General features: G+C 52.9%; 2 protein-coding genes across 3 annotated transcripts in view; one reads left to right on the top strand and one right to left on the bottom strand.

The window, feature by feature from the left end:
- Window positions 1–16,516, top strand: part of NUP188 (nucleoporin 188kDa) — a 61,030-nt gene extending 44,514 nt beyond the window's left edge. Inside the window, exons 24-43 of the mRNA XM_011971205.1 lie at window positions 546–652; window positions 2,889–3,095; window positions 3,217–3,386; window positions 4,063–4,132; window positions 4,552–4,619; window positions 5,017–5,212; window positions 7,851–7,928; window positions 8,250–8,335; window positions 8,880–9,025; window positions 9,334–9,515; window positions 11,116–11,316; window positions 11,471–11,563; window positions 12,332–12,490; window positions 12,835–12,972; window positions 14,604–14,678; window positions 14,760–14,987; window positions 15,102–15,233; window positions 15,492–15,565; window positions 15,681–15,810; window positions 15,938–16,516. Coding sequence (XP_011826595.1) covers window positions 546–652; window positions 2,889–3,095; window positions 3,217–3,386; window positions 4,063–4,132; window positions 4,552–4,619; window positions 5,017–5,212; window positions 7,851–7,928; window positions 8,250–8,335; window positions 8,880–9,025; window positions 9,334–9,515; window positions 11,116–11,316; window positions 11,471–11,563; window positions 12,332–12,490; window positions 12,835–12,972; window positions 14,604–14,678; window positions 14,760–14,987; window positions 15,102–15,233; window positions 15,492–15,565; window positions 15,681–15,810; window positions 15,938–16,114 — 2,717 coding nt within the window. The 3' untranslated portion in view covers window positions 16,115–16,516. The remainder of the gene's footprint in view (window positions 1–545; window positions 653–2,888; window positions 3,096–3,216; window positions 3,387–4,062; window positions 4,133–4,551; window positions 4,620–5,016; window positions 5,213–7,850; window positions 7,929–8,249; window positions 8,336–8,879; window positions 9,026–9,333; window positions 9,516–11,115; window positions 11,317–11,470; window positions 11,564–12,331; window positions 12,491–12,834; window positions 12,973–14,603; window positions 14,679–14,759; window positions 14,988–15,101; window positions 15,234–15,491; window positions 15,566–15,680; window positions 15,811–15,937) is intronic.
- The window catches only part of SH3GLB2 (SH3-domain GRB2-like endophilin B2), a 13,945-nt gene continuing 3,230 nt past the window's right edge, over window positions 16,458–27,172 (bottom strand). The window contains exons 3-11 of one of the 2 annotated variants that reach the window (XM_011971193.1): window positions 24,167–24,300; window positions 23,809–23,901; window positions 21,616–21,678; window positions 20,084–20,107; window positions 19,527–19,616; window positions 19,178–19,278; window positions 18,515–18,755; window positions 18,091–18,198; window positions 16,458–17,563 (exon numbers count right to left, since the gene is read on the bottom strand). In XM_011971193.1, the coding sequence (XP_011826583.1) occupies window positions 18,091–18,198; window positions 18,515–18,755; window positions 19,178–19,278; window positions 19,527–19,616; window positions 20,084–20,107; window positions 21,616–21,678; window positions 23,809–23,901; window positions 24,167–24,300 (854 nt within the window). In that variant the 3' untranslated portion in view covers window positions 16,458–17,563. Of the gene's footprint in view, window positions 18,199–18,514; window positions 18,756–19,177; window positions 19,279–19,526; window positions 19,617–20,083; window positions 20,108–21,615; window positions 21,679–23,808; window positions 23,902–24,166; window positions 24,301–27,172 lie in introns of both variants that reach the window. The other variant, XM_011971194.1, reaches the window with a different exon arrangement.

Here is a 27,172-nt window from a genome sequence, read left to right as displayed (position 1 = left end):
CCTGTAATCCCAGCACTTTGGGAGGCCGAGATGGGCGGATCACGAGGTCAGGAGATCGAGACCATCCTGGCTAACAGGGTGAAACCCCGTCTCTACTAAAAATACAAAAATTAGCTGGGCACGGTGGCGGGCGCCTGTAGTCCCAGCCACACGGGAGGCTGAGGCAGGAGAATGGCGTGAACCCAGGAGGCGGAGCTTGCAGTGGTGGAGATTGCGCCACCGCACTCCAGCCTGGGTGCAGAGCGAGACTCCGTCTCAAAAAGAAAAACAAAAAACAAAAACAAAAAATTAATAAAATAAGCACCTATTTTATTCAGAATGTATCTTTGCTGTTGATGGGTTGAACTGTTTATCCCCAAATTCTGACTATTCATTTGCTTCTCAATAAAGAGAAGGATATAGCCACCTGGGTTTGCTGTGACCCTCCAAGTACTTGAGGGTAAATTCCTTCACATATACACTACCAGTCTTTTTTGAACAGCCAGCGCTCTAAGGATTTGAATGAGGCACACTTGATATCTAAACTGTTTCCCGTGCTGCTTTAGGTGCTCATGGAAACAACCTCATTGCTGTTCTAGCCAAATACATCTACCACAAACATGACCCTGCTTTGCCACGTCTTGCCATTCAGCTGCTGAAACGTCTGGCCACGGTAGGATCATATTTCATGCACACACACTGTTTATGTGAGAGTGTTTTGTTCCCCTGATTACAAAAGACATGCTCAGGCCACGTGCAGTGGCTTACACCTATATGTAATTCCAGCACTTTGGGAGGCCAAGGTGGGAGAATCACTTGAGTCCAGGAGTTCAAGACCAGCCTGGGCCACATAGTGAGACCCCCATCTCTAATATAGAAAAAAGGAGAAAAAGTCTGCGTGCGGTGGCTCACACCTGTAATTCCAGTACTTTGGGAGGCTGAGGTGGGTAGATCACAAGGTCAGGAGTTCAAGACCAACCTGGCCAAGATGGTGAAACCCCATCTCTCCTGAAAATACAAAAATTAGCCGGGCGTGGTGGCAGACACCTGTGATCCCAGCTACTTGGGAGCCTGAGGCAGAGAGTTGCTTGAACCTGGGAGGCAGAGGTTGCGGTAAGCCGAGATCACGTCGCTGCACTCCAGCCTGGGCGACAGAGCGAGACTCTGTCTCAAGATAAAAGAAAAAAGACATGCTTATTGTAAAATATTTATTTAAATGTTACAAATAGATGTAACAGAAAGTCAAGATGCCCTATGATCTCCTTATTCCAAGAATCCCTGTGGGCAGGGGGATATGCCATGCTCCAGATTTCCTTTTTTTTTTTTGAAACAGGGTCTGGCTATGTCTCCCAGGCTGTGCTCCAGATTTCTTATCTGTGTTCTTGTATTTTAAAAAGTATTGGCTGGGTGCCGTGGCTCACACCTGTAATCCCAGCACTTTGGGAGGCTGAAGCAGGTGGATCACGAGGTCAGGAGTTCAAGACCAACCTGGCCAAGATGGTGGAAACCCCCCCCATCTCTACTAAAAATACCAGAATTAGCTGGGTGCTGTGGCAGGTGCCTGTAATCCCAGCTACTCAGGAGGCTGAGGCAGGAGAATTGCTTGAACCCGGGCGGCAGAGGTTGCAATGAGCCAAGATCACACCACTCACACCGTTTCTAAAAATAAAAAAGGTATTTGGGGCTGGGCGTGGTGGCTCGTCTCAAAAAAAAAAAACAAAAAAAAATTTTGTCAGGCGTGGCTGCGTGCGCCTGTAGTCCCAGGTACTCAGGAGGCTGAGGCAGGAGAATTGCTTGAACCTGGGAGGTGGAGGTTGCAGTGAGCCGAGATTGCACCACTGCACTCCAGCCTGGGCGACAGAGTAAAACGAAAAAATTATTTGAGTGTATACTATTGTTCTTTATAAAAGCAGAATTCCTGGTACTGTTTTTCTTTTGAGACAGTCCCATTCCATCACCCAGGCTGGAGTGCAGTGGCATGATCTCACCGCAACCTCCACCTCCCAGGTTCATGTGATTCTCCTGTCTAAGCCTCCCAGGTTGCTGGGATTATAGGCTCCCACTACAACACACAGCTGATGTTTTGTATTTTTAGTAGGGACGGGTCTTTGCCATGTTGGCCAGGCTAGTCTCGAACTCCTGACCTCTAGTGATCTGCCTGCCTCAGCCTCCCTTCATGCTGGGATTACAGGCATGAGCCACTGTGCCTGGCCCCTGGTAGTGTTTTATGACTTCCTTCACTTGCTACCATATCAAACAGTCTTGGTGTTCTTGATGCCATATGGGCACATTTGGACTTCCTTCATTCTTTTTTGTCTTTTTTCCTTTTTTAATTTGGACTTCCTTCATTCTTTCTAATGTTTGCATATCACATCCTAGAATGGATGCATCCTGATTTATTTGGGCTACTTTCTGTTTTCCACTATTACAAGCAGTGCTGCAGTGAACATTATTATCCCTACCACCCTGTAAACATTTGTTTACAGTTCCAAAGATTTAGGTAGGTATAAATGAACATGATAATTTTTATTAGATATTTCCAAATTACCTTCCAAAAAACATTGTAACAGTTTATACTTCTAACACCAAGTCTTCTATCCTGGTCGCAAGGGCTTCATCATTGTTTAGTCTTTGCCAATCTAATAGGCAAAAAAAGTTTCACTTTTCAGTTTGTATTTATTTAACCATGAGGGAGGTTGAGCATTTCTTTATACTGATTACTGTCTCTACTGTGAATTTGGGGGCATCTCGTGCTTGTTTGTGGTGATGTCCCTTTTGGCCCAGAGCTGTAGTCTGGATGCTTCCCTTTATGCCAGTTTTCTGGGAGCTCTTCAGTGCCCTTCTGCAGGAGCCCATTGAGGTTTTTGTGGAAGCAGAGCTCTAAGCCTATGTATTCTGGTCTCCACCAGGTGGCCCCAATGTCAGTGTATGCTTGTCTGGGCAATGATGCGGCTGCCATTCGTGATGCCTTCCTGACCCGATTGCAGAGCAAAATTGAGGACATGCGCATCAAAGTTATGATTCTAGAGTTCCTCACAGTTGCAGTAGAGACCCAACCAGGCCTCATCGAACTGTTTCTGAACCTGGAGGTTAAGGATGGCAGTGATGGCTCAAAGGTAAGCCTGTAAGCTGGGATGACGCTGGGAGTTGGCTCCCTGGGAGGCAGATGCTGGGCTCTGCAAGTGCAGCTGCTGGCAGTGGCTGTGGAACTGAACTCTTACCTGTCCCTTCTTGCAGGAATTCAGTCTTGGGATGTGGAGCTGTCTCCATGCAGTGCTGGAGCTGATTGATTCCCAACAGCAAGATCGATACTGGTGCCCACCCCTGCTGCATCGTGCCGCCATTGCCTTTTTGCATGCTCTGTGGCAGGACCGGAGGGACAGTGCCATGCTGGTCCTCCGGACCAAGTAAGTCTGCCTCTGGGAGTAGTTTCATTGTTCTGGTCTATAAAATGGGAGTAACAATAGCTCTTATCCCAGAGGTTTGTTGCGACGGTTCACTGGGAATAAGTGCTTAGTGCCTGGTTCAATACCTGGGAGTTTTATACTAATTCTCTTTCTAATGCTGCTGCCAGCATTAAGGATCTTTAAATATTAAGCACCTTGAAGGTTCAACTGCTTTTGTGTTCCTGCCTTTTGCTAACTAGCTACATCAAAACTCATTATTCTTGAGAAACAGTAGATTCAGGAGAGAGGGGCTTGCTGAAGTCACTGGATGGAATGAAACATTCTGTTCTATTGGACCTGCTGGCACAAAGGGAAGGAGTGTTAAAAGGCTAATTAGGAGTCTGCCGTCTTATTTTCCTCCCTCCTCTTCTGTGGAGGCTTTTGGGAATCTACAATGGAAGGAATCTTGAAGAGTTTTTGTTGATCAACTCCATAATGCACAAGTGTGATTCATAAGAGGAAAATGTAATTTTATCTATGGAAACCTTTCATTTATACAGGAACAACTGACTTATCAGACACATATTAGGATTGAGACTGGTAAAATATGAAGTGACCACCAAAGGGAGCTTGAGAGAGGAGAAAAGGACTGTGAGAGGGAAAAAGTATGACTTTCAAACATTTATTTCCTTTTTAGACCCAAGTTTTGGGAAAATTTAACCAGTCCACTGTTTGGAACCCTTTCTCCTCCCTCTGAAACATCAGAGGTAAGCTGTGGCAGAGGGCAAGATGGTGGCTACAAGTCCCTGGGAGGAAAGGCTGTGGGCTGTGAGATGGGGCCGTAGACAATGATACCTCCCCTAATTAAACAACAGAATGTTCTCTTCACTAGAAACGTCTTTCTCAGGGAAGTGCCTGCTTTCTGTCCCTTTGATGTCTTGCTTTGGGAAGGAAAGTGGTTTGCGTTGGTGGCTCTGTGGTCTTCTCTGTTCAGTTGGAGACATTGTGGACCTGACGCTTCTGCTCTTGCAAGTCAGGCCATTCACATTCAACAGGGGTTGTACTAACTTGTTCTGCAAGTGTTGGGCCTCTGCTCTGTTCACCGTTTGATATACTGGGGGAGATTAGTGATCAGAGATGTGATCAGAGATGTGATCATTGCCTGTTCTGCTCTCTCTCTCCACAGCCCAGCATCCTGGAAACCTGTGCCCTCATCATGAAGATAATTTGCTTGGAGATATACTATGTAGTTAAGTGAGTACTTTCCCCTCTTGAGATTTTAACTGAAGGTTGGGGGAGTGGGAGTTGGTGGCCTACCACTGGGTGCATGGCTGGAAAGAGCCAAGGCAGAGGAGAGAACTGGTTTGGAACCATTCATGGAGGCTAGTGTGCTGTGTCCCTGGCCAATCCACCGATGGCGTTTATGATTGTCAGAAAGAGTTATTGTGAAACAAACTCCATGCAACTCAGATTTTATGGAGGAGGAATCCTGGAAAGGCCTCAGCCTAACCCACACATTGGAGGTGTCCTGGAGCTGGTCTGCCTTTAAGCCCACGCGAGGTTGTTTTCTCTGCCTCAACAAGGGTCTGTACCCATTATATTCCCATCTACTTTCAAAACCTAACTGGAGGTTTTTTTCTTGACACTGTAGGGGTTCATTAGACCAGTCATTAAAAGATACACTCAAGAAATTTTCCATCGAGAAACGCTTTGCCTACTGGTCAGGGTATGTCAAGTCATTAGCAGTTCACGTGGCCGAAACAGAAGGCAGCAGCTGCACCTCCTTGTTAGAGTACCAGATGCTGGTGTCCGCCTGGAGGATGCTTCTCATCATTGCCACCACTCATGTAAGACGCTTTTGGGGAGAGTTTTCACTTTGATACCTTACCAATGATGTGTTGAGATACCTAGCAGATATAGCTCCTTGTGAGGAAGAATTAATCAGGGTTTATCCCTGAAAGCTAAACTGTAATAGGTTCTATGCTGATAAATTGGGGCTGTGGGGTATTTGAGGGTGTTGGGTCCAAGAGACCATTAAGAGGAGTGCAGAGAAGTGATTTGAAATCCTTTCAGAGTTCCTAAAGCCTCCTGTACCTCCCTTGGGCCTTGGCTGGGTCTTAACTGCTCCCTGGCTGCAAATGCCTCTTATACAAAGGCATAACTGCCTTCTTGTGCTGTGTACCTTGTAGACGTTAGGTCAATAAGTACTTGTTGACTAGTCAGCAGGAAGCTGTGACAGCTGCAGCAGCACCTTCTCTAAAAAGCAGTTTGTCATTGGTTCTAGAAACTGCATTTCCTGGTCTTAGAAAAAGAACAAAGACCATTGTCTCTGTACTCTGTCTACTGGGAGTTGGTTTTGAGAGAGAGAGAACATCTGGAAGAAATGCATTGTTCTTGGCTTTTTTGTGGTTTGACACCATCATGCTGTATCATAAGGACTTGGTATTGAAGTGTTCTTCCTTGGGGTATCCAGATTAACTTTTTTTTTCTTTTCTTCTTCTTGAGACGGAGTCTTGCTCGTCTCCCAGGCTGGAGTGCAGTGGTGCGATCTCAGCTCACTGCAACCTCTGCCTCCCAGCTTCAAGCCATTCTCCTGTCTCAGCCTCCCAAGTAGCTGGGATTATAGGTCACCACACCCGGCTAATTTTTATATTTTTCGTAGAGACGGGGTTTCACCTTGTTGGTCAGGCTGGTCTCGAACTCCTGACCTCAGGTGATCCACCAACCTCGGCCTCCCAAAGTGCTGGGATTACAGGTGTGAGCCACCACGCCCGACCCAGATTAATGTTTTGACTTCATGAACAACTTCAGCTTGATAGATGCCTCCTTGTTCCAAGCACCTCCTACATCTGTGAGATTTGTTTCCTAGTACCAGACTGCCCACATACCTGGAGCTTTGAGCCTAGAAGGGGCAGGTTGGTGGCTACTCTTGCTGTGGCATAGTGGTTTTGGACCCCTAAGACTCCATAACACACTTAAAGGCTCACCTGTCTTTGAGAATGGTTAATTCCCCAGAGTATAAGCTTTATGTCGCCTGCCTTTTAGGCCCTAGTTAGGCAGCAGTTCTTGAATTGTAGCTCTCAAAAAACCCACCATCCTCTTTCCCCCAAGGAAACCTGTCTGACTCTCTGTCTCTGACCTGTCTACCTATGCAAAAGAAAAGAAAAAAAAAAGAGAAAGAAAGCTAAGTCCAAGATGTTGTTCACCCGTTCATTCTCTTAATAGCATTAGTGGAATGCTTCCAGGCATTGGGATACAGCAGTGAATAAGGCAGATAAGATCTTTGATCGCCATTGAGAGTGCCCTATGATGGAGGAGGTAAATTATAAACAAATTCACCACTTAAAAATATGGTTTCAGATAGTGATAATTTGCTGTGAAGGAGATAATTAAGGTGCTGTGGTAATGAACACATGAGATAGAAGTAGTCAGGGTGACCTTCTCTGAGTGGTGATGTCCCAGCTGAGAGCTGAGTGTGTGAAGAAGCCTTCCAGGTGGAGCCCATGGAGGAGAGAAGTCTAGGCAGATGGACTTGCAAGTGCACAGTTCCAGCAGTGGAAAAGAGCTTGATATGTTCACGAAAGAGGCAAGCAGGGCTGGACTAGAGTGAGCACAGATGGGACTGATACTACAGTCAGTTGGACCAGATCCTGTGGGGTCTTTGGACCATGTTGAAGAGTCTGGTTCGCGTTTCCCGGGCACTGGGAAGTCTTTAAAGGATTCTAAGCAGAGGGAGGACAGAGTCTCAAAAGAGGAGGTGAACCTGGGCTTGATTCTGACCGTATCTAAGCGTCGACAGAAGAATAGCAGGGCCTTCAAGCCCTATTTTACTTTATCTTTTAGGGGACAGGTTCTCACTCTGTTGTCCAGGTTGGAGTGCAGTGGTGCAATGGTGGCTCACCTGCAGCCTCAACCTCCAGGTCTCATGTGATTGCCCCACGTCAGCCTCCTGAGTAGCTAGGACTACAGGCATGCATCACCATACCCAGCTAATTACAAATTTTTTGTTGTTGTTGAGATAGGGTCTCATCATGTTGCCCAGACTATCAGCCCTATTTTATTTTATTTATTTATTTATTTAAGACGGAGTCTTGCTCTGTTGCCCAGGCTAGAGTGCAGTGGCACGATCTCAGCTCACTGCAACCTCTGCCTCCTGGGTTCAAGCGATTCTTCTGCCTCAGCCTCCCACGTAGCTGAGACTACAGGTGCACCCCACCATGCCCAGCTAATTTTTGTATTTTTAGTAGAGACAGGGTTCCACCATGTTGGCCAGAATGGTCTTGATCTCCTGACCTCGTGATCCGCCCGCCTCCCAAAGTGTTAGGATTACAGGCATGAGCCACCATGCCCAGCCTATATAAGCCCTATTTTAAATCAGGGAGACTGATTTACCAATGACTAATTGCCTAGCAGAGGACCCCACTTTTCTTGGCCTCTAAAATCTGGGAAACTTTCCTAGCGAAACCTTTTTCTGTTCTTTTGCAGGCAGATATAATGCACCTGACTGACTCTGTGGTGCGTCACCAGCTCTTTCTTGACGTGCTTGATGGAACCAAAGCATTAGTAAGTGTGTCTGGGAGATTTCACATTTCTCCCAGGGAGGTTGTCTTTGAAGTCAAATAGCAGAGCTCATGAGTCTGCCAGCCAGCCGCACAATTGGTCAGGTCAGAGGGCTCACGTTGACCTGGGAGGCCCGAGGCTGTAGTGGGTCAGCAGAGCTCTGCTGCTGCTATGCCAGCCCTGGCCTCTCCCCCTCCACCCACCCCTGTGAGCTCACTGCTGGGGAAGAAAGGCAGTGAGGCCAGAGGTGCCCTGTGGATGGCATGCGAGTCTTGCCACTGTGTCTTGCCACTGACTTCTGACTAGTGTGGTGTCTCCTTTCAGCTCCTAGTTCCAGCCTCAGTGAACTGCCTTCGCCTCGGCTCCATGCAGTGCACTCTGCTGCTTATCCTCCTCCGGCAGTGGAAGAGGTGAGCCTGTGCCAGGAGAGGCAGAGGCCCAAGGCCAGAGCCTTCTTGTCAGTGCCTGCTTGCCTTCCTGAAGGAGAGAACTAGTGGGTGGAAGCTAGGCTGGTTTTCCATCTTGAGGAATGGGAGTGACATAGCAGAGAGGAGGTGAGGCACACTGGTGGGTATCCTGAGACGGAGCAGGGGCAGTGTATGGCCTTTTATGAGGCATTTTGTCTCACTCTCTACCCTGTATTCTTTTTTTTTGAGATGGAGTCTCACTCTGTCGCCCAGGCTGGAATGCAGTGGCGCGATCTCAGCTCACTGCAACCTCCACCTCCCAGGTTCAATTGATTCTTGTGCCTCAGCCTCCCTAGTAGCTGGGATTACAGGTGCGCGCTACCATGCCCGACTGATTTTTGTATATTTAGTAGAGATGGGGTTTCACCATGTTGGCCAGGCTGGTCTCGAACTCCCGATCTCGGTTGATCTGCCCGCCTTGGCCTCCCAAAGTGCTAGGATTACAGGCGTGAGCCACTGCCCCTGGCCCACCCAGTATTCTTTCTAGAGAGTTAGGTTCCGTGGATGAAATCCTTGGACCCTTGACGGAGATCCTGGAAGGAGTGCTGCAGGCCGACCAGCAACTCATGGAGAAGACCAAGGCCAAGGTGTTCTCAGCATTCATCACAGTGTTGCAAATGAAGGAGATGAGAGGTGAGGGGCAGAGGCAGGGGGAGCAGCAGCTGCAGTCTGCCCACCCCTGCTGACAGCTGGGTGGGGCTTCCTTCACCTTAGGGCTACACGTTTCTTCTGGGCCCTTTTGAGTTTCCAGTCTTGGAATTCTTACCTCAAGAAAGCTACGTTTTTCCCTCATGTGTCTCTCCCTCCTCTCCCACTGGACAGATGCTGTCCCTCTTAGCACCCTACTACATCCCTGGCCCCCTGCCTAGGAAGGAAACCTTGGTGTACAGTGAGAGTTGGCCTGGTGAGCATGACAGCATCCCTCTCTATCTATTCTGCAGTAAGTGACATCCCCCAGTACTCCCAGCTGGTGTTGAACGTCTGTGAGACCCTCCAAGAGGAAGTGATTGCACTCTTCGACCAGACCCGCCACAGTCTGGCATTAGGCGGTGCCACCGAGGACAAGGACAGCATGGAGACTGACGACTGTTCTCGGTCCCGGCACAGGGACCAGCGTGATGGGGTGAGAGTGCCCTAGAAGGCCATCCGTCCTTTCCACTGCCCGTCAGCTCTGTGCCTGACTCTGGGGATAACTAGTGAGCAAGACAAGACAGTCGCTGCACTTCCGGAGTTCACGGCCTAGTGGGAAAGGTTAATAGATCAGACACTGCAGAAAAGCAGAGGAAGCCCATTGTACCGCAGGAGAGAAGTGCAGGGAGTACTTAGTCTTGCTTCTAACCTGATCTGGGACTTCGGTGCCTTTTCAGCAATGACTTAGGGATTGTAGCGGCAGGCAAATGCAGGGGCAGGGAAGATTTGGGCAGTGAGAAGAGTACCTGGTCAGCTGTGGTTAGAATTGTCCAGTGACCTGAAGAAAGGCTAGCATGAGCATAGGAAAGTGAGGACCGAAGAGCTGGGGCTGGATGATGGCAGTTTCATCAGGGTCTTTGATTTGGATCCAAAGTGAAGTAGGAAATGATGTAAGATTTTTAAACAGGGGGAAAAATTGATCTGATTTTAACTCTAGAAAGATCACTCTGGACTTAAAACTCCAGGCCTCAAGCCATCCTCCCATTTCAGCCTCCCAAAGTGTTGGGATTACAGGCGTGCTCAAGAAAGATCACTCTGGATGCAGTATTGAATAGTATTTTTCAAATTGTGGGATCATGACCTATTAGAGACAGTCTTGAAATTAGCACATTTTGTTAGAACCAGCATTTTTTTTTTTGAGACACAGTCTTGCTCTGTCACCCAGGCTGGAGTGCAATGGTGCGATCTGGGCTCACTGCAAGCTCCACCTCCCAGGTTTACACCATTCTCTTGCCTCAGGAGAATGCCTCCTGAGTAGCTGGGACCACAGGCACCCGCCACCATGCCCGGCTAATTTTTTGTATTTTTAGTAGAGATGGGGTTCATCTACAGGATGGTCTGGATCTCCTGACCTTGTGATCCACCTGCCTCGGTCTCCCAAACTGCTGGGAATATAGGCGTGAGCCACCACGCCCGGCCTTTATTTTTTCTTAAAGTAGAATAAAATGTTTAAGAAAATATCACTGTGCTTTGTGTGATGTTAATTAGGGTAGGTATTATTAGTGAAAAACTGTAAACGTGTACATGAGGGTACAGTCTAAAAAGTCTGTATGACTGTGGGTCATGGCCAAAAAGAAATTTGAAGGGCCACTGGTATAAGGATAGAGAGGATGGAACAGGACCATTTAGGAGGTGGGTGCAGTAGCAAGGCAAGAGGTGGCATTGGGCAGGGCCATAGAGGTCCCTCACACTCCATGTGGCAGAGTTGGTTGGAGTGTCCAACGTGAGACAAGAAGTGGCACTGACAAGGGTGGTGGCAGTGTGGGAGGTGGGAGGGAAGAGGTGGGGGTAGCTCCAGTCAGTTTAGGGTTGGTCATTACAGTGGCTGGAGTTGCTGCTGTTCATTGAGAGGTGGACACAGGAGAGGGGCAGGGTGGGAGAGAGTGTGCATTCTGTGTTACTGAAGCTCATTTGGTGATGTGCGTAACCAAACAGGTCTTGGGCAACCAGGGCCACAGCTGCCTGTCATCATCCTCTTCCTCCTCCTCTTCTTCTTCCCCCTTTTACTCATCTTTGCCCCTGGGCCCCAACAGGTGTGTGTCCTGGGCCTGCACCTGGCCAAGGAGCTGTGTGAGGTAGATGAGGATGGTGACTCCTGGCTGCAGGTGACCCGCAGGCTCCCCATCCTACCTACCCTCCTCACCACCCTAGAGGTGAGCCTTCGCATGAAGCAGAACCTACATTTCACTGAGGCCACACTGCATCTGCTTCTTACCCTGGCTCGCACTCAGCAGGTAGGAGGCCAGCCCGAAGGCAGGAGGGAGCATCCTTGCTTGCCTGGGTGGGTTCTGACAATCCCAGAAGCTATGATCTAGCCTGAGATCCCAACCTTCCCTGGGCAGGGCAGGGGCAGGCTCCATCTCATTCCTTGTCTTTCCCTCCTCCCAGGGAGCCACAGCAGTGGCTGGAGCTGGCATCACCCAGAGCATTTGTTTGCCCCTTCTGAGTGTGTACCAGCTGAGCACCAATGGCACAGCACAGGTAAGTGTCAGGAGCTTGCCAGGAGGCCCAGCCTGGGCATCCTACAGTTTCAGTTGAAAAGTGTCCTTCTCTACCTTTCCCTGGAAGTTGCTTTTCTCTTAATGGCCTAATACACTGATGGTGAAGAGTCTTCCCTGCCCCCAGGCGGATCTCTAGCAAGAGAAACTCACCACTAAAGGCACTGCCTGGCCTTTGTGCACTGCCTCTGGGAGACGGGATGGGTTCTTCCCGTTGCAGGTGTGAGGAAGACTAAACCAGATAACATATCCCTGGGACCAGGCCTCTAGCCAAGGCAGCTGTCCTCTCCTGTCATTCCCAAAGACAAGTGTGTCATTGTGACTTCTCCACCCCTGCACCACCAGACCAGGACTGGGAGAAGGGAAGTGGGTGGTTTGGGGGCTTAATGGGGCCTCAGCACCCTGCTCCCTGTGTCCCTTGGTTATTTCTAGTTTAACAGATATCTCCTAATTTCAAAAAAGTAGTCTTCACCTGAACCTCTCACTCTCATGAGAGTGACATGTCCAGGTTCCCATAGCTCGTCAGTGGCACACCTGAGTCTGGAACCCTGGATCTTGTATCTCAGCCTGGTGCTCTTTCCTTGCATCTACTGGCCTTGGCCCCTTTCTGGCCCTGGTTGCCAGGCAGTGACTGTGTCTATTGTGGGAAGTCTTTTCCTTTCAGCGCAGCTGGGCTGCCTTAGTTGCTGTACTGCAAGGAGGCCCTGCCCGTCAGCAGGGTTCCTGAGCTTGTCTGCTGTTTGTGTCTTAGACACCTAGCGCCTCTCGGAAGTCCCTGGATGCCCCCTCTTGGCCAGGAGTCTACCGCCTGTCCATGTCCTTGATGGAGCGGCTGCTGAAAACTCTGCGCTACAACTTCCTGACTGAGGCCCTGGACTTCGTAGGTGTCCACCAGGAGCGGACCTTACAGGTGAGGGGCTGCCTGCATCGCAGGGGTGGGGGTTTCGGGGTAAAAAGGGTTCTGTGCCATTCATGGGGCCGGTGGGTGTGGAGCCTGGGCCTCAGTAGTGGAGGGCTGTCGATGCCTTCATTTCTGCGATGCTCTAAATACTCTGCTGGCTCACTGGCCAGCCAGTCTGCTGAGGGACGGGAACGGTCTCGGGTCAGAATCCTAGTTGTACCACTGAGCCATTTCTTGAGTTCCACCTCAGCATTTGGGGGCCTGGGACGTTTCCTCTCCACAGGAGGGCAGGTGTGGGTATGTCAGGTCCCTCAGCCATCCCCATCCTTCCCTGATGTCTCCTTTCCTCCCAGTGCCTCAACGCGGTGAGGACAGTGCAGAGTCTGGCCTGCCTGGAGGAGGCGGACCACACCGTGGGTTTTATTCTGCAGCTCTCCAACTTCATGAAGGAGTGGCACTTCCACTTGCCTCAGCTCATGCGTGATATCCAGGTGGGGGCCCCGGATGGTGTCCTGGAGTCTGGAGTAATGCTTGGAGACAGGGAGGCTGTGAGCTCTCACTGAGGCACCTCTAGTGAATTGCAGGATGTTCCTGAACGGGGGCTTTTCCCTTGGGGAACACAGGGTTTGGTGTCATGTGCTTACTCTGGCTAAATGTTTCCTTTCATAGTCAAGGGTAGCCATGTAGATTAAGAACTTGTACTTTATCAGTTAGATATTGGTTCAGATCCTTTAAGAATACACCTGGGACCAGGCGTGGTGGCTCATGCCTGTAATCCTAGCACTTTGGGAGGCAGTCAGGAGTTTGAGACCAGCCTGGCCAACATGGTGAAACCCCATCTCTATTAAAAATAGAAAAATTAGCTGGGCGTGGTGGTGCGTGACTGTAATCCCAGCTACTTAGGAGGCTGAGGTGGGAGAATCGCTTGAACCTGGGAGGCGGTGGTTGCAGTGAGTCAAGATTGAACCGTTACACTCCAGCCTGGGCGACAGAGCGAGACTCCCATCTTGGGGGGGAAAAAAAAAAAAAAAAAGGCTGGGCGCAGTGGCTCACGCTGGTAATCCCAGCACTTCGGGAGTCCAAAGCGGGCGTATCACAAGGTCAGGAGCTCAAGACCAGCCTGGCCGATAGGGTGAAACCCCATCTCTACTAAAAATACAAAAATTAGCTGGGTGTAGTGGCGCACGCCTGTAGTCCCAGCTACTCGGGAGGCTGAGGCAGGAGAATGGCGTGCATCTGGGAGGCGGAGGTTGCAGTGAGCCGAGGTCACACCACTGCACTCCAGCCTGGCGACAGAGCAAGACTCTATCTCAGGGGAAAAAAAAACACTGAACAAAACCAAAAACACACACACACCTGGAGCTGGGAACCAGCTGGAGGTGAAGAAAGAACACAGGCTCCAGAGCCAGGCAGGCTTCTCTCATCTGCTGGTTGTATGACCTTGGCCAAGTCACTTCAGTTATTTGTAACCTTTTATTCTTTTCTCATAAAATGGAATCAGCCATAATCCTCATCTTCATTTTATTTATTTATTTATTTATTTATTTAGAGACAGAGTTTTGTTCTGTCGCCCAGGCTGGAGTGCAGTGGCGTGATCTCAGCTCATTGCAAGCTCCGCCTCCCGGGTTCACGCCATTCTCCTGCCTCCGCGTCCCAAGTAGCTGGGACTACAGGTGCCCGCCACCGTGCCCGGCTATTTTTTTGTATTTTTTAGTAGAGACAGGGTTTCACCGTGTTAGCCAGGCTGGTCTCAATCTCCTGACCTTGTGATCCGCCTGCCTCGGTCTCCCAAAGTGCTGGGATTACAGGCTTGAGCCACCATGCCCGGCCTCATCTTCTATTATTTTAGGACCTTATAATATATGAGGCACCTAGCTGGGTCCCAGTGAAACAGTCCAGTTCTGAGCCCTACTGGCCCCGAGTTTGTAGCCCTGAGTACTTAGTGGCTATAAGGGCTTTAAAGCTGGAAAGTGGCCAGGGGAGCATGAGGGAGGGAGGGAGAGAAGAGCAGCAGCGAGTGAGAAGAGCGCGTGGGTGTTACGTGGAGGGCTGTTGGGTTGGGCTAGTTGGGTGACTGGGCTGCTGACAAGAGAATCCCTCCTCTCTCCTATGTCTCTCCCAGGTCAACCTGGGTTACCTGTGCCAGGCATGCACCTCCCTCCTGCACAGTCGAAAGATGCTGCAGCATTACTTACAGGTAAGCGTCCTATGCCATGAGGGGCTGGAATACCTCACTGTGGCTTCCCGAGCTCCACCTTCATTTCTTGACTCTCCCTAGAACAAAAATGGGGATGGCCTCCCCTCGGCCGTTGCCCAGCGAGTCCAGAGGCCACCATCTGCTGCTTCTGCTGCCCCCTCCTCCTCCAAGCAGCCTGCTGCTGACACAGAGGCATCAGAGCAGCGGGCCTTGCACACAGTCCAGTATGGCCTTCTCAAGATCCTCAGCAGGACGCTGGCAGCCCTGCGCCACTTCACCCCAGATGTCTGCCAGATCCTGCTGGATCAGGTACCGGCCATCATCTGTTCGGCACCACCTCCCCTAAAGGCTCTGCTCTGTTGTGCACTGAGAGCTACCTGGGGCCTTAACTGGGTCCTGGATGGCTCTTGACTTTTCTTGTAGTCCCTGGACCTTGCTGAATACAACTTCCTGTTTGCCCTGAGCTTTACCACTCCCACCTTTGACTCCGAAGTCGCCCCCTCCTTTGGGACCCTTCTGGCCACAGTGAATGTGGCCCTCAACATGCTTGGAGAGGTAAGTGGGTTCTGTCACTGTCCTCTCCCCCGGCTCCTCCCCCAGCCCGCCACTTCCAGCCAACCTTGGGCATGGTACCTAGCCTCCCGAGACTGCTCCGCTCCGTAAACTAAACATGACAGCACCTCTGAGAATTACTGTGAGGATTAAATGAGGTAACTGATGAAATTTGTTTAGTGCAGGGCATGCAAGTAGGAAGCTCTCAGTAAGTGGGAGCTGTTCCTGTTGTCTTAGTTTTTTACCCTTGCTTCTCTTCAGCTGGACAAGAAAAAGGAGCCCCTCACCCAGGCAGTGGGGCTCAGCACACAGGCAGAAGGGACCAGGACGTTAAAGTAAGCGCTCTTTCTGAGATTTGATAAGGGGCTGGGGAAGTCATGGGCCCACTGTTCTCAGGTTTGGCCAGCCTGGGCCTCTGTAGCAGTGCCAAAAACCTACCTCTCCTCCCAGGTCCCTCCTGATGTTTACCATGGAAAACTGCTTCTACCTGCTCATCTCTCAGGCGATGCGGTACCTTAGGGACCCGGCTGTGCATCCCCGGGACAAACAGCGGATGAAGCAGGAGCTCAGCTCTGAGTTGGTATGGATGGATAGGGAGGGCTGGGCCAATAGGGCCAGAGCCCTGTGGGGTCCCGTCTGGTAACCCCCAAGGGTCAGAAGAGTGGCCAGATGTGCTGAGCCTCACCAAACCACTTTTTTTCTTGTAGAGCACGCTGCTCTCCAGCCTCTCGCGCTACTTCCGCCGGGGAGCCCCCAGCTCCCCTGCCACTGGTGTCCTCCCCTCGCCGCAGGGCAAGTCCACCTCTCTCTCCAAAGCCAGCCCTGAGAGTCAAGAGCCTCTGATCCAGCTAGTGCAGGCATTTGTCCGGCATGTGCAAAGATAGGGCAGTGCTGTGCTGCTGTGCTGCCTACCTACCCCTCTCCACCAGCCTACACCGCACCCTGGCTGCCAGGGCCTATACAACGGAGGGCACCTTCTGTCACCCCCTCCCCGAGTAGCCACTTCAACCACCCACCCACTGATGTTATTTTTATACTAGATGAAGAGGTCAACAGCAGGCATGGGGAGTGGAGTCTTCTGTGCTTAGGCCCTCACGCTGCCGACGCCCCCAGAGGAGCATTCCTTCCCTTCCAGCATTCCCCACAGCACGGCCAGCCAGGGGAGGCGGGAGCCCAGGAGAGGGCTCTATGCACGGGTTTCAGAATCTGTTTTCCATGCTCTGTCCCTGCAGTTTTGGTAATTCTGTGGTCTATTTATACAAATATTAAAATCCTGTTTATAGACAGCTGTGTGATATTTAACTTCAAAGCCCAGGGATGATGACCTGGCTCTCAGAACCTAGAAAACTCCCCTGGCCAGGCGCCTGGGAGTGGGGCTGCAGCCTCGGGGGAAGGCAGGTATTGATAGATGGCCAGTTCACCAGCATCTCCTCATTCCTGTCCATAGGCTGAGGGTTAGGCTGAGTGGGTGCTGTTCCCTTCCTTGGCCTGCCCTGGTTGTGTCCTTGGCCCTGGTTTCGTTGGCCCAGTGGGCTGAGCTCATCCCTGGGTGAGCCTTTCTTGAAGCTCTGTGCCTTCCTATTTATAGCCCGGTTCCCCTGTCAACCCCCCATCTCCTCTTCAGAAGCCCCAACAGTGGGGCCTACTAGCTGTTGGCCTTCTCAGGACTGAAGTCAGAATGCCAGGTCCTGCTAGGGGCCATCTAAAACACAGCCACCACTTAGGGTTTCTAGAATCAGGCTGCCTCGGCTTCAGTCTCTGCTCAGCCACTTGCCAGTTGTGGTCCCTTGAGGAGGTGACTGTCTTGCTGATCTCATCTGTGAAATGTGGACACTGAGGATGGCATGAGAACCCGTGGCACAGGGGCACGTGCTGGGCAAAATGCCCAACATGCAGACAGCGCGGACCACTACCCACTTGAGTTTGAACTGTCAGGCACATTCTACAGTCCACAATCCAAATTTAGGAAACTTTCTCTTAGGAATAAAACATTCCTTGTGCAGCTTCATGTCCAGGAACAGCACTGCCCTCTGAGAGGCACAGGCCCCGCGGAAGGTAGGGAGGGCTGCACTTCCCAACTTAGAGAGCTGGTGGCCAGGGCAGCCGCAGGGCCCCTGCTCACTCTGGGGGTCACCCCACCCAGGAAGAGTGGGGCAGGGGGTGAGTCTACCCTTCCCTTTCCCACCCTCAGGGCCAGGCCCTGACAGGAGCCCAGGTGACTCGCACACAAGGAGGGTTTATTGGCTAGAGAGCAAACGCAGGCAGAAGTAAAAACACCAGATAAAAAGTGAGTGTGGAGAGGTGGAGGCTGCGGCCGCTGGACTTGGCTTGAGCTGTGAGGGGTGGGAGGGGAGGATAGCACCGGAAGATGCTGCTCCGGGCCCAACACCAGCCCTGGCCAGGCTCTCCCCTCCCAGGGGCAGCGCCCAGTCCCCAGGGGCTGCCAGAGCTCTGTGTGCCTTGCTGCATTCCCCCATGCAGCTTTTGGCAATTGAAAGGCAGGGCTCTCACTGAGTGCACCTGGGGCTTCCTGAGCCCATCTGCGGCCCCACCCTGGCCTAGGTGCTGAGTGCAGCTGCTTCAGACAAACCCTCCCTCCTTAGTGAAGCCGGGAGGGTGGGGCGCTCAGGGATGCAGGCAGGGGCAGGGGCTCCAGAGCCACAGGTCAGAAGCAGGGCTGGGGGAGGGGCGGGGCCATTCAGCCTCAGGCACCCTCACAGCTAGGTGACCAGGAGCAGGGACAGAATGGGGTGAATTCTCCCCACTCTGAACAGAAGTGTCACCAACAAACAAGGTAAGTGGCAGGGCTATGCCCATCCTCTCCTGCCCAGGCCAGAATGTGGGGGGTGGGGGGACCTGCCTAGCTGAGCAGTTCCAAGTAGGTGACAGGGACTTTGCCCTTCTTGTTGCCTCTCTCGCCAATGAGCCAGTCAGGGTCCATGCCAGGCAGGCTGTAGACAGTGATGAGCTGCAGAGATGGCAGTAGAGGACGGTCATGGCCTGGCCAAGGGTGGAACTGGCCCCAGGACTAAGTGGGGACAGAGCTGCCACCTCCCCATGGCCCGTGGCATGTGCTACACTTTCAGTGGCTGGCGCTCATCTCACCTGCTCCATAGAGACCCGGCAGAGCAGGGATTGCCTCCTCAGAGCTGGAGATGCCCTCTCTAACCTGTTGGTCCCCGCTTTCCCATCAGGGCCCCTCCAGGCCCAACGTGCCTGATCCCAGCGCCCAGGCTGCTCCTCACCCCGCCCATTCCTGCCCCACCTTGTGGCACCAGGCCCACCTCATCAGCCAGCAGGGCCAGCTCACTGCTGTCGGCCGCCTCGTAGTCATAGAGCACCCGAGCTTTGCGGGTGCCACTGGCAGGAGGGGCCACCTCTTCCAGGCAGAGCGAGGCCTCCCCCGGAGGGGCCAGGCTGGCCACAGAGGGCACAACAGGCATAGTGGCCGCAGCGGTGGTGGGTGAGGTGCTGCTCAAGGGTGGGGAGGCAGGCTCTGTGGTGCCCACGAAGGTGCCTGGAAATCTGGAGAGGAGGGATACATCTTAGCAGGTGGGAGTCCCAGAAGGGACCCCAGAAGCAAACTCCCCTCCCCAGCCCCCGGAGCCCCACTCCAGTCCCAGCTACTCACATGGCACCCTGGGAGCTGGCAGCACAAAGGGAGAAGCAAAGCAAGGGAAGGGTGAGATGGCCCTACCCCCTGGTCCCTGCCATCCTCCCCACCCAGGCATACCCTAGAAACCCTCAGGGTACCCAGGGGACTCAGGTCAGTAAGGCCAGCCACTCTACCCTCATACACGTGAGGTGCCCGGGCCCAGAGTGGGTTCCGGCAGAGCCCTCCAACCCAGCTCAGTGTCAGAGGACTTGCCCAGAGGAGCTCATGCTGCCCACGGATGGGGTCTGGGAGCCAGGGGACCCCAGTGGGCTCAGCAGTGCTGGCCCCGTACCTGCCCAGCTGCTTCTGCAAGTCCAGCATGTGGCGGTAGCACTGTGCGTAGTAGGTTGTCTGAGACTTGACGAACTCATGGAGGCAGCGCAGGTGGTTCACCTGTGGGGAGGAGGCCAGAGGCTGACTTCTAACGTCCCGCCCTCAGAACGAAAAATTCCATCCCCATCCCTGTCCTCTACCAGACCTTGCTTCGGCATTCCAGGGTGCCCTGCCCCTATGCCCACACCCTCCCCGGTGGGACTTGCTCTGTGAGGGCCATTCTGGGGCAGCCCTGCTGACCCCGTGGTTCAGGCACACCGGGTGCCCGCTGAGGGTTGCGCTTCAGTGAAGGTGGGCGGGGGACTCACATGAGTGCTGCTGATTCCCTCCAGCAAGAGACGAGTCACTTCTGCTTGCCGGTCAAACTCTGTCTGGGCCACGCGGAGCTCCTGCTCGGCCTGGGCAGGGCAGGGCAGGGCAGCCGTGAGCACCCACACACCACCCACCAGCTTCCTCGCAGTCTTCCCGTGGAACCTACCTGGGAGCTGCCTGTCCCTTTTCCCCTGGGAACACAGAGAGCCTTCTAGGTCTATGCCTGACTTCATACATGGAGCCCCAACCCCAGAGAAGCTAGAGCCCCACTCAGGACCCCCACAGGCAGCTGTAGTGACAGACCCTCCCTCCATCACCCATTGGAGAAATCCAGCCAGCAAGTGCATCCTGAGGGCCTACTGTGTGCTACAGGGTACTGTGGAGAAAACATTTCCCCACAGAGGGGAAACTGAGGCCCAGGGAGGGAAAGCAGTAACCCCTCCCCAGTGGGTGTAGGGCAGAGTGAGAAACAGACCAGATCCCACAGCAGCAGGTGTGCCTGTACCCTGCCACCCCTTCTTCCCCGAGCCCAGCCCCCCAGGCCCCAACTTACCTTGTCCACCTCATCATTCCAGAGCTGTGGAGACGGCAGCAGGAGTGGCCAGCAGGAGAGGGGAGAGGAGGACAGCTGGACCCTAGAGCCTGTGCCCTGCCCCAGCTCCCAGACTCAACTTCTGCCCCCTGCCCCTCTGCCCCACCCGCCCAAACAGGAGCTGAGACTGGGCCGAGGCAGGCCTGGGAGCTGGGGGCTGGCAGTCCCAGTCCCTCTAACATGCCTCATGCAGGAAGGGAGCAGCCAGCGGGAGTCCTGCTTCTATTTCTCCTACAGTGTCAGCCCCAGACTCTGAGTGGGGTCTGAAGAGAGACCGAGTGCCCCACCCCGTCCTGACTGTTGGCTCAGGCTGGTGGGCTGGGAGGCAGGACTGTGTGACCCTGGGCCAGTCACTGAACTTTTCTGTCCTCTGGCAGAGAAAGGCAGCCTCGTGCCTGAGTCACACTGGGACTCAATGGCAAAAGAAAAACAGGGCAGTCTCCACCCTCTAGGATGTTTCTCCTTCCACTGGGCACAGGGAGGAGGCGGGAAGTGGATCCTGAAGAAGAAAGACTGTGCCCGGCCACGACCAGGAGACCCAGCGCTCCTGCCGCTTCCGGAGATCTGACCCGAGACAACAGCCCGAAATAGGGAACGCGGACCCAGGCCAGTGTGCGTGGCCCACCCATGTGGCCCCCATGCTGCTTAGGAAGTCCCCGTCCAGGAGCACTGGAAGTTGCTGTGAGAGCCAACTAGAGTTGGTGGCCTGAGGGAGTCACCCAGCCACAGAACGACGGCACGAAAGACACAAGGCAGCATGCTCACGACAGAGGTGAGGGTCTCACCCCTGGGGGCGGGAAGGAGAGAAAGTGGGCAGACAAGGTGCAGCAGTGGTGACAAGCATGAGGGAGAGGTGTGGCCTAGTCCCCAAACTACACAGGAAATACCAGACATCCCAAGAAAGCTTAAAAACCATGACATGCGAAGCCTCCACGATCCTGTCCTCCCCGACTCCCCCAGGGGCCCTGCCTGAGCCTCCTCAGGACACGACATGCCCTGCTCCAGAACCTCTGGGCCTTAGCACAGCCTCAGGCCCTCCCGCCCCCCAGGCGCTCTCCAGGCCTACACGGCAGTCCACTGCCTCCTGTCTTTAGGGGTCTGTGAACTCCAGAAAGGCACGGCCAGGCCTCCTCCTCTATCCTCAGGGCCTCCCCAGGGCCTGGCATTCAGAGACAGCAGGAGGTGGAGGGGCCCTGAGGATGGGACAGCTGCCGCCCTGAGTTCTCCACGCTACTCGGTACGGCTGGCCCTGCCGCCAGCTCCAGCGTTTTGCAGAGGGGAAGCAAGTCCAGCTCCATGGCCACAGGGCACAGGGGCCAGGCTGTGGACAGAGGTGGGGGCTGCTGCCCCTCCCCAGTGTCTCAGGACTGACCTGATCACATGGCAGTGCCCCCACCTTACCCGCTGGCCTCTAGCTCCTGTGCAGTCAGAGGCAGTGGCATGGGACTTGGGGAGAGAGGACGAGGGGTCGGGAGGGGGTGGGGTGCGCTTACCGCGGAGGCGCTGGCCGAGAGAATGTAATTACGAGGTCTAGTCTCCTGAAAGTCAGGCACCGTCTGGCGGGGAACAGAGTTCATGTGGGGAGGGGGTCACCCTGGGCCAGGGCCAGGGTCGAGGTCAGGAGGCTACCCCAGAGTCTTGCACAAGGAGATGTCAGGAGGCCTGACCCCAAGGACAGGGGGATACAAACACAACACAAACCCTCTTCTCCCGACTCCAGCCACCTGGAGATGAGGGGCCTAGGGACTTGGAGAGTCCAGACAAAGATCAAGTGGCTGTAGGCACTGGAGCCCAGGAGAGCAAATGTGGTGAGGAGACAGCCGAGGCTGCCTGAGCAAGTCACAGGCTGGGCTCTCCCCTCCCAGGGGCCACAGCCCCCTCCTCCCAAGACCAGTGGCTCAGATGCCCCAGGGTCCCACAAACACAGCCCACCCCCACCTGGGATGGCTTTTTCCATCCCAGAATCTGCACACCGCATCTCTCACTCCTGCATCAAGGGCCAGGCCCTTCCCGACAAGTGTGGACAGATGGATGCATGGGCAGACAGAGTGACAGACATCCAACATTTGCAAAAAGCTGACTCACAGGCCCCAACGCCTGGCATCCCCCCTAAACCAGAGGCCCTGCACAGTAGAGGCTCTGGCGGGGAGACCAGCTGCTTGCAAAATGCCCCAAGGACGTGGGCTGGCCACGGCACCGTGGGTCCACGGGCAAGATGGGCAGACCGGAAGCAGCACAGCGCGTGGGACAGGTATACTCACATCTCCCTCACACTGAGCCAAGTTACCCAAAGCAGGACGGAAAGGAACAAAAACAAAGAGTTAGTGAGTCCACAGCGCAGGCAGGAGCAGGCCCCCCAGGCCCTAGTGGGAGGGGACACCAGGCGGTCAGGCGGAGGGAGGCACCACAGCCTGCCCTCCTGAAGAGTCCTAACGTGTGTGTGCTTATGGGCACAGAGCTGTGGGGCTTGAGTCCTCTGGAATGCTGTTCCCCGGGCTGCCCAAGTCCTAGCTCTGGAAAGGGTGGCCTGGCCCAACCCCAGGATGCAAGGTTGTCCAGGCCCACCAGGCGAAGGAGAGGTCGTACCACTGCAATGACTAAGGAAAGGCTCCCCTGGCCTGGCTGATGGAGTGTGTTCTGGCTGAGTTACTCCAGAGACATTATCTGGCCCTGAGTGACAGGGGAGACTGTCCTGTTCAGGTGACTTAAAAGAGGTCATCCCAATAGGCACAGGTCACCCTAGCCAACCCCAAGATTGAAACAGCTATACCCCTGCCTCTGATCTAGACCCCACACACTTGAGTGACCTGAGACCCTGCACACAGTTTTCGCCAGGGGCAGTGCAGGTTCTGGGGCACACTATGGGAGGGGAACACAAGGTGTATGGACAGCTGTGACCCCAGGCTGGGCCTGGCCTCCCTCGGCTAATCACCTGGCAGCCACAGGTAGCCATCTCCCAGCAGGCCCTGGACCTGGGAGTTCCCTCTGCAAAGTGTGAGGCAGCCTTTAGGCCCTGCACCCCAAGCAACCTCTCGTGCCAGGAGGGTGTTCACCCTTGGGCCCAGCTCCTCTGATCCTGGCCTCGCCCTGGGCACATTGTCCCAGGCTACGTCCCATTGACCCAGCCAGGCTGAACAGGCCTCAGTGGGCTGGGAGTGAAGGGGGCGCCAGATGGCCCAGGCCCTATCCAATCTCATGAGGCTGCTTGATGGGGCCCCTCAGACACAGCCCTGAGCAAGTGGGCGGTCCAGCTCCCAGGTTCTCCACACCATCGTGGGGGCGCCTGAGCACAGGGACCCTGAGCCTGACGTTCAAGCAGCAAGTAGTAGAGTTAGTAAGAAGGTGTCATACCTGGGCAGAGCTGGGGACAGAGCCGAGCATCTAGGAGGGCAGGGCATGCAGGGGACTCCAGCTGCCTGGCGGGGTGACTGTGGGGTACCCTGCACCCAGCTGGGGGCACTGCTGATCCACCCACACCGTAAATGTCTCCCCGGGAACCAGAGCTCGGGGGCCACCAAGGCTCCCTTGAGGGCAGGGACAGAGAGGCTCAGCCCAGCAGCCCCCAGCCAGGCATCTCCAGCCAGGGAGAGAGGAGAGAGGTCATGCCAAACACCAGGTCCCTTCATGCCCCCACCCCTTGGCTCTAGCCAGAGCCTGGGGGCCAGGAGGCCGGTGGCAACACCTACCGTGGCTTTGGCTTCTGCAGCCTTGGCCTTCTTCAGCCTCGCTTTGCAGGCATCCAAGTCCAGACGCCGGTTTTGGAGGAGCCGCCTCTCCTTCTACAGGGCAGGGCATGGGGACAGTGAGACCCTGGGCCGCCCTGGGAGACCCAGAGCCATGCATGGCAAGATTGGTGCTGGGGACTATTGAGTCAAGACAGGGAAACTAAGGCCCAGAGATAGGAGGTCACTCAGTCCAAAGGAGCCCTCTTTGGGGAGGCCCCAGGAGTTTTCAGCCCCAGCACTGGAAGACAGCCTGTGCTCAAAGGCTCTGAGAAGAGAACGCCATGGTTACCATGAAGCGCAGTAGTCCCAGGGCCCTCACCGAGATGGTCTTCCAGTCCCCCTCCAGGAAGTTGCGCAAGGGTGTGAGGAAGCTGATGGAGGCCGTGTGGATAAAATCCCTCTCCGCAGCTCCCAGTTGCTTTTCGGCTTCTGCCACCTTGATCAGTGTCTTCCCTGAGAAAACAGAGTTGAAGGGTGAGGAAGGTCAGGCTCAGGCTGCTCTGATCTACAGGCAGCAGGAGAGGGCTCAGGAAGAGCTTGCTGAAGAGCAAGGGCCGGGGCGCTCAGCACAGAACGCTTTGCCTGGGAAGAAGAAGGAGAAACCTACACCACACCGTCAACTGGGGACTGACAAATAAACAGTGGGACAGCCAAAATATGAAACACATCGCAGCCATTATAAAGATGGGAGTTAGACTTCCAGAATGTCAGAGAAAGGAGCTCAACAAATCCCCGCCCAAAAAAAGTAACAATAAAACTGGACACCACGCCAGGTGTGGTGGCTCACACCTATCATCCTAGCACTCTGGGAGGCCGAGACAGGAGGATCACTTGAGCTCAGCAGTTCGAGACCACCCTGGGCAACATAGTGAGACCATGTCTCCTTGAAAATAAAACAAATTGAAAGAAAACTGGACACAATTGTCAAAAACATCCATTTCTGGACTCTGGAAATTGACCAAGGCAAAAAACAAATTAAAAAGCATTTAATCAAGAAAAACTGCTGGGCTGGATGCTGTGGCTCACATCTGTAATCCCAGCACTTCGGAAAACCAAGGTGGGCAGACTGCTTGAGCCCAGCTGTGCAAGACCAGCCTGGGCAACATGGCAAAACCTCATCTTTATAAAAAATAAATTAAAAAAAATAAGAAAAATGAGCAGCGCCTCAGAACCTATGGGGCACTGTCAAGTGAACCAACATATGAGTAACACGAGTCCCAGAAGAGGAGAAAATAAGGCAGAAAAAATATCTGAAGAAACAATAAGAGGCTGGGAGAGCTGGCTCATGCCTGTAATCCCAATACTTCGGGAGGCCCAGGCGGGAGGATCATTTGAACCCAGGAGTTTGAGGCTATAGTAGTAAGCTATGATTGTACCACTGCACTCCAGTCTGGGTGACAGAGCAAGATCCTGTCTTAAAAGGAAAAGAAAAAACATGGTTTGATTCATCACATACAAGAGAGCTACAATAAGATAAATTGTCTTCTCATTAGAAACAATAGAGGCCAGACAGCAGTAAGATATTACTGCTTATGATGAATTTATGATAAATTACTATTTATTCAAAGTAAAGAAAAAACTGTTCATCCAGGAATTCTATATATAGCAAAACAATCCTTCAAAAGTTAAGGCAAGGCCGGGCGCAGTGGCTTACACCTGTAATCCTAGCACTTCGGGAGGCTGAAGTGGGTGTGTCACTTGAGGTCAGGAGTTGGAGACCAGCCTGGACAACATGGTGAAACCTCATCTCTACTAAAAATACAAAAATTAGCTGGGTGTGGTGTGCATCTGCAATTCCAGCTACTTGGGAAACGGAGGCAGGAGAATTACTTGAACCCGGGAGGCAGAGGTTGCAATGAGCCAACGTCACACCACTGCACTCCAGCCTGGGCAACAAGAGCAAGACTGTCTTAAAAAAAAAAAAAAAAAAAGATATGGCCAGGTGCGGTGGCTCACACCTGTAATTCCAGCACTTTGGGAGGCTGAGGCGGGCAGATCATGAGGTCAGGAGTTCAAGATCAGCCTGACCAACTTGGTGAAACCCTGTCTCTACTGAAAATACAAAAATTAGCCAGGCATGGTGGCGAGCAGCTGTAATCCCAGCTACTCAGGAGGCTGAGGCAGGATAATCGCTTGAAACCGGGAGGTGGAAGTCACAGTGAGCCAAGATCGCACCACTGCACTCCAGCCTGGGTGACAGAAAAAAAAAAAAAAAATCCAAAGATACACTTTAAATTTAAAGACATGAATGGGCTGAAAAATGTATAACAGGTATGCAGGAACCACGAGAGAGCTAACGTGGCTATACTACTACCAGACAAAATAGACTTTAAGACAAAATTGTACTAGAGACAAAGAGTAGTACTTTATAATAAGAGAGTCAGTTCATCAGGAAGATGCACAAATATAAACATACAGACCTAAGACAGTTCCAAAATACATAAGGCAAATACTGACAAAGAGAGAAATAGACAATTCAACAGTAATAGTTGGAAACTTCAATACTCTGCTTTTTTTGATTTGAGATGGAGTCTCGCTCTGTCTCTCAGGCTGGAGTGCGGTGGCGCGCTCTCGGCTCACTGCGACCTACGCCTCCCAGGTTCAAACGATTCTCCTGCCTCAGCCTCCCGAGTAGCTGGGATTACAGGCGCGCACCAGCATGCCCAGCTAATTTTTTGTATTTTTAGTAGAGACGGGATTTCACCATGTTAGCCAGGCTGGTCTTAAACTCCTGACCTCAGGTGATCCAACCATCTTGACCTCCCAAAGTGCTGGGATTCCAGGCGTGAGCCATCATGCCCAGCCTCAATAGTCTACTCTTGATAATGAATAGGACAACAAGACAAAATCAGCAAGGACATACAAGCCTTGAACACTATTGACTGATGTGGCCTCGCTGACATCTATACAGCACTGCCTCCTCAACAGCATAATTTATCATCTTCTCGAGTCAACTTAGGACAGTCCCCAGATACACCATATACTAGGTCATGAAACAAATCTGAATAAATTTAAAAGGATTAAAACAATACAAAATATGGGGCTGGGCATGGTGGCTCACGCCTGTAATCGCAGCACTTTGGGAGGCTGAGGCAGGCAGATCACTGGAGGTCAGGAGTTTAAGACCAGCCTGGCCAACATGGTGAGACCCCCATCTCTATTAAAAATACAAAAAATATGCCGGGCGCGATGGCTCACACCTGTAATCCCAGCACTTTGGGAGGCCGAGGCAGGCAGATCACGAGGTCAGGAGATAGACTATCCTGGCTAAAACGGTGAAACCCCGTCTCCACTAAAAATACAAAAAAAAAAAAAAAAAAAAAAA

The sequence above is a fragment of the Mandrillus leucophaeus genome, unplaced genomic scaffold (assembly GCF_000951045.1).
Source record: "Mandrillus leucophaeus isolate KB7577 unplaced genomic scaffold, Mleu.le_1.0 Scaffold99, whole genome shotgun sequence".
Classification (NCBI taxonomy): Eukaryota; Metazoa; Chordata; class Mammalia; order Primates; family Cercopithecidae; genus Mandrillus; species Mandrillus leucophaeus.
This window is presented reverse-complemented; position numbering and strand designations above follow the sequence as displayed.